The sequence below is a fragment of the Cynoglossus semilaevis genome, chromosome 12, assembly GCF_000523025.1.
Source record: "Cynoglossus semilaevis isolate Cse_v1.0 chromosome 12, Cse_v1.0, whole genome shotgun sequence".
Taxonomy (NCBI): domain Eukaryota; kingdom Metazoa; phylum Chordata; class Actinopteri; order Pleuronectiformes; family Cynoglossidae; genus Cynoglossus; species Cynoglossus semilaevis.
In genome coordinates, this window is record NC_024318.1 from 11,136,033 (window position 1) to 11,142,032 (window position 6,000).

General features: G+C 40.2%; 1 protein-coding gene across 2 annotated transcripts in view; it reads right to left on the reverse strand.

The window, feature by feature from the left end:
- Window positions 1–1,309: 1,309 nt before the first annotated feature.
- Window positions 1,310–6,000, reverse strand: part of dntt (deoxynucleotidyltransferase, terminal) — an 88,744-nt gene continuing 84,053 nt past the window's right edge. The window contains exon 13 of one of the 2 annotated variants that reach the window (XM_025061204.1): window positions 1,310–3,906. In XM_025061204.1, the coding sequence (XP_024916972.1) occupies window positions 3,715–3,906 (192 nt within the window). In that variant the 3' untranslated portion in view covers window positions 1,310–3,714. The remainder of the gene's footprint in view (window positions 3,907–6,000) is intronic. The other variant, XM_025061201.1, reaches the window with a different exon arrangement.

The following is a 6,000-nucleotide window of genomic DNA, read 5'->3' on the forward strand; positions in this document are numbered from 1 at the left end:
GCCTTTCTACCCGCTCTATTAGTTCTAATGCCATTGAATTATTGATTTGTTTTTTAATTTTCTTTGTAAAATAAAAGCCAATCTGTCTTTCACTAAAGTGCATTTCAACTAAAGCACAACTTCCAAAGCATTTATTAGACTATTTTTAGTTATGACGACCGTTTGTTGTTGGATAATTTATATAAAATAGTTAATTTACATGGAAGATATTTCCAGTGAGCCAACAAAAGAGTAATATTCAAAAGTACTAGAAGCTACACACGCTGCAACCAAAATGAAATTAACTTCTTGTTATTAATAAATGCACCAATAGCACAACAGAACAAACAAACAGTTTGTGGAAACCAGCAGGGTGACGTAAAATATTTGTTACTGTACATAAAAATACGTAATAACTCTATACCCTGTGGTAATCTGTTTTTTTCTTCTCTCAATTGTGAGCATTCAAGGCTACTTATTGTGCTCATTAATATGCATTGGTATAAACAGTTTTTACACTTTTTTTTCTTATTGTTGCAATTAATAGGAAATACTTTCATATACAGTAAACCCTTGTTTTTCGCGGGGGTTACGTTCCAAAAAGAACCCGTAGTACTAAAGTAGAAATCTTTATTTTTTTTACAATTAAATACTCAGAAAAAGAAGAGAAAGAACGAGCAAACCATTTTACAGTCTCAACCATTTGTTTCACAAATAAAGTAAAATAAAAGTACTTTAGAAACGTTTCAACAAATAACTTCTGTAATGTACTGTCAAATAATAATTTTAATCATCAACGTGAACAGAAGGCTTCAAATTGCGGAGATTAGCACCGCCCACCGTGAACGGGAGAAAATTAAAAATGATTATGAAAAAAATACAAATTACCTGTACAGTCGGACAAATAGTGACTCAGCTTTATTTCACTGCTCTTCAGACTGAGCCGCTGCATCCTGACTCCGCTCTGCAGTGTTTTCTTCTTTTGAAGCCCGCGGTGCAGGTGTGTTTGTTCGGGAGAAGAACATAGTGATAGGCAGTTGTTGTCGCTCTTTTTTCTTCTTTGCAAAAAGATCCTTATACACCGACATGCCACCATCGATTATGTTGGAGAACTGTAATGAACGGCTCATCAAAGGGTCCCATTCTTGAGCTACTCGCTGAAGTTCAGTGGCCATTCTCACCATGGTTGCTAAGCGACCAAGTGTTAGTCCTTCCTCCTCATCTTTAGCCACACTTATGTCCTCTTCTTCCTCTTCTCTTTCATCGTCGCTTTGTGGCTTTGTCATTTCTGCCAGGTCTGCATCGGTTAATTTGGCCGCTGCCACCGTGTACACAAGGTACTACTTATTTCCAATTTGTACCCATGACGGTGCTCTGAATACTTACTTCATACACGAGGAGAAGTATACAAGAAGTGCTGAAGTCACTGTTATAAATGTATAGTTCCTCTGCATATGCATGAGTCTCTCCCACACTACATTAGGCAGAAAGTGGAGGTACACTTAATAACGTGAGCCCCTTCTTTTACTACGGTGATGAGCTAATTTCAGCCATTTCCCTTGAGAAATCTTCTTTATTACCTTCAGAGAGTTTGCTGAGCAGGCACGGTCTTTTTCAAAAAGTTCCGCCTCAGGATCCTCACACACGCAGCTGAGCCGAGAAGACATAGGCGACCAATATAGAGTGTAACACACACTTTGACTACATATTAATAAGAAGAAAGCCTTTATTAGTTCTGCAACGGAGGGGGATTTAAGGGCAACGTTAGAGCGGCAGGGACAGCGAAGTAAGGAGTCAGGAAAACAGAAATGAGGCAGAAAAGATTTCTGATAGACATTAGAATAAACAGAGTAAATAAGGTTGTGTTGTGGAATCATTTGGAAAAAACAAACGAAAAAAAAAACAGGACATTTGTTGTGCCTATATAAAAGGATATATGGATTGGATTAACTTCTTTTTGCTAACTGACTTTTTGTCAATTCATGTGATTGATGTTAATGTTTTGGGGGGAAAAAGAACTTGTCAGAAGAAAGAAAGAATAAAGGTGCATTCCTCCAGGAGACGGGAGAATCCTTTGATTTTGGACTTGAGGGAATTCACAGGCAATGCTTTCTTCTTTCTCATCAGTTTTTGGTTCAGGATGAAGATGGAAAACAAAAGGGGCCGGTGATCATCTTATAAATATTCAGTTCTTACATCATCTAATGTACAGTAGGTCATGGACAAAATTAAACTTCCAGTTTATTTTATTTTCATCATTAATATTCCTATGATTTAGAGCATTTTTAACCAAACAGGAGAGAATATATTTGATAACTTTTAGCCCAAAAACACATGTGAAAATGAAGGATGAGATTAAAGAACACTTGTAAACGCATCTAAATCTCTACCACTGAACAATGACCAAATGTAGACTGAACCATGGAGTGTACACTACATCATGTTCATAGTTTCCTGGAGCTGCAGCTCACACACAGACGACGGGTCTAGACGAAAAGACTGACTTTAAAAAAAACTGTAGCCTTTAAAGGATGCAGTCATCTAAAAATACCTTTTTTTCATTGGCTGTGGGCATTGACTTTTTAGTCTTCTAGCCTTCACAGGATCAATAGCTGCATACATTGTCTGCACCGCTCTTAATAATGAGCCTCTAACGAAACCCGGCTCCGAGTCTGTTTATCTTTGAAAGAATAACAAGGTGGTTAGTGGCAAAGGTTACATTGATTAATATCCTTCTCTCCAACGCCCATCGACGGATGAGTAATTCTTAGTAACGGCACATGTTCTGCTCAAGGAATCAATTGTGGTTCATGGAAGTGATGAAAAACCATCTGGCCGATATCAAGGAATCAAATTAGAGAACAAACATAGAGGACGATGTTCTCCCACCGCTTCCACAGGCTCAATTTTTTTTTTAAAAATTCCCCAAAACAACAAGAATAAAGTACCTAAAGTGTAGAGTTTCTCCAAAAACTGCAGTGAAGTTTACAACCGTGTCCTGCCCAAAGCTCACTCCACTTCACAAAGCATATTTCTTTATGGTTTATGTTTTAGTAGAAACTTGATTTCCAATCAGGCCACTAGAAGTCTTCAGACGTCCCACACATGAAATTAAATTTAAAGAACAGATATGACAACGTGTGGCTGCAGTGAGGCGTCGGTGTCGCCTCCTCCGTCATTAGATATCATTCTCCTCAGCACACTTGTCCATCTCTAGACTGAGGCAGACACCAGTGGAGAGCCAGATGGTGTGTGTTACACTTGTTTTGTTGTTGTGCGACTGTTATTTATATGCCACAGTGGCGACAGTGAGCAGCAGCAGCAGCAGCAGGGCCCCCAGGCGAAGGCTTTTGTTTCAGAGCTCGCAGAGAGGAGAGGAAGCGAGGAGCCAGACAGGAAGGAGAAACAGAAATAAGTGTCCCTATTAGATTATTGCCTTAGACCTGACGGAAGAACTCTCTCTCCTGCTGTCTTGTGTGGTTAGGTTCTCAGGGTCGGACCGCTTGCCAAATTCCCAGTCTAATAATGAACTACCGTGGGTATCGGCACGGGAGAGACACCATTGATCATTTTAATCTCCCCTAGCGTACAGACCCAGACCCAGGTAGTGGATTGATGAGACGTGTCCTGGAGCCACACGTGACGGCAACCTGCGGCGCACAACCATCCACCATTACCCGATTCCCTTTCTTTCACCAAGTCACACACACGTACACGTACCCACCTACCCGTTCACTAACTGTGTAATAACAGTGGGGAAAAGCAATATCTCTCTTGAAGAGAAAGGAATATGATTAAAGCCCGCGCACCGCCGTTATCGCCCCGTGAGCCGTTAACACAGAGCAAAATAAAGTAAAGTGAATTACCTCCAGCTGTCACCGTGCAGCCTGCAGACCGAGCGTCGAGGGCCCCGAATTGTTCAACGTACTGTCGACACACATAATGACAGAGAGGAGTCAAGAAAAACACACTGAGCCTTTGTAAAGGAAACACTGTTACGCTGCTGAAATGTTTCTGCCACGGAGAAAACAACATAAAGGCTTGTTGTGCTCTGTGAAAACATATTGATATTTTTACCACCAAGCGAAAACACCAGCGCTGTAAGCGCCGTAGCTGCAGTTTTATACAAATTCCCAGGCTGGTTGGTTAGTTCTAAGTACTGTAGAGACCATGAGGAGGAGTACAGCAAGACGTCTGGGTAAAGTACTGTGAGAAAAGGACAATGTTGTGAATATTTTAATGGTATTTGCAGTAATATATATTTATATTTATGGGGCTGTAAAAGTTGACTTTATTATCACGATAACATAAAATGATGTCATCACACGTCTTAACCAATGAGAGCATTGAGGTTTGGCCCCAAGAATCTTGCTGCTCTCACATTAAAAAAGTAGTTTTCACAGTACACACAGTTTATTCCAGCCACCCCCATATCTAATGATTCCTCATTTCCTTTTTTCTGAGGACCCATATTTTAAAAGTCACAAAACTTCGTAACTCAAGTCAACAGACATTATTCCTAAACTCCTGGAAAACATGATGCAAGACGACCCAAAAAAGAAAACCTGAGGGGTTGCGAAGTCTTTGGGAAACAATGCTCTAACACACAGTCAGTACACATTCTTATTTGTAGGTACAGAGGGGGAAAGTAATTTTCACTCGAGTTTAAAATATCTTTTCAGTGCCCAGCATGTGTCTGTGGAGGCTTCAACTCCAGGTCAGACGTCTGGAGTCAGACCAGCCTCGCTGAGAGCAGGGCAGGAAGTCCACAGCTGACAAGTTGATTGACAAAATTGTCGAAGGCACTGTGAGACGTATAAATATAGTTTTGAAAGCAACTTCCAATTCGTTGTACAAGCCACTGTTAAGATGTCTGATTAAAATCTACCAACTGTAGGAAGTGAATCTTTAGTTATACTTTGTATATTTTCTTGGCCTTTTTTTTCTTATTAATAATTCCATCACCACATATCACAAATAAAAACAAATCTATGGACTCTAATATCTCTTTCTGGTCCCACAATACACAGAACAATTTGGTTCTGTCACATTTAGGAATGTCGATTTATCTCAATAATCCTGAGTACTGATTAATTACAGTCTGATTAACCCCGATTCATCAGATAAAAAGATTTATCTGGTTATTACATTGAATACATTGAATACTGATAATAATAATAATAAAAATTCTTAATAAAGGAACCTGATGGAGATACAGCCTAAATTGTTGACCCCATACTGTGTTTTTTAAGTGGATCATGTGACAGGTTGATCCCGTAGACGTTTGAATCTAACAACAGTCCGAGGGCTCATGTGAATGAAACGGCAGCGTGTTGATAAATGAAGTCTAATAAATGAGGGCAGGGACTGGCCCTGCGCTGGGCTGACAATTACAGACGTCCAGGGATTTTACTCAGAGATAACAACAATTTCCTCTTTTAAATCCTTTTAGCAGCGGCGCTCATCAGGACTGACACAATGAGTGCTCACGGAGAAAGGAGTTCACGACAGGCTCCGTGGCGCATCAGTCACAACCTCAATAATGGTTAATAATATCACGACATGGTCTCAGTGGAATACGCTGACATTTAAAGCAACATTTCTTGCTGGCCGAGGCTTTTAAACTATAGACTACAGTGAGATAGAACTTCTTGAAATCAGGACAGGGATCACTCGTAAAAAAATAAATAAATAAATAAATAAAGTGAAAATACTGTGCATCTGTTGCACTTTTCTTGTTCTGAAGACCACTCAGAGCATTGTATTTTTACTCAGCTATTCACTCACACATTTCACAGAGCGTCTTCTATCATTCCATTTCACACACTGCCACACACCCCACTGGAGGCTCAGAGTTATTTTAGAGACTCACTGGGATAAAGTGCTCGCTTGTTGGCGCATCCTGATATACTCTTGTGTCAACAGTGTAATTCAGATAAGTGAGATCGACCCCCCCACCCCACCCCCCTCACCCCTCTACTATCCCGCTTGGCAGACCACCTGCTCTACACACTGATCCCA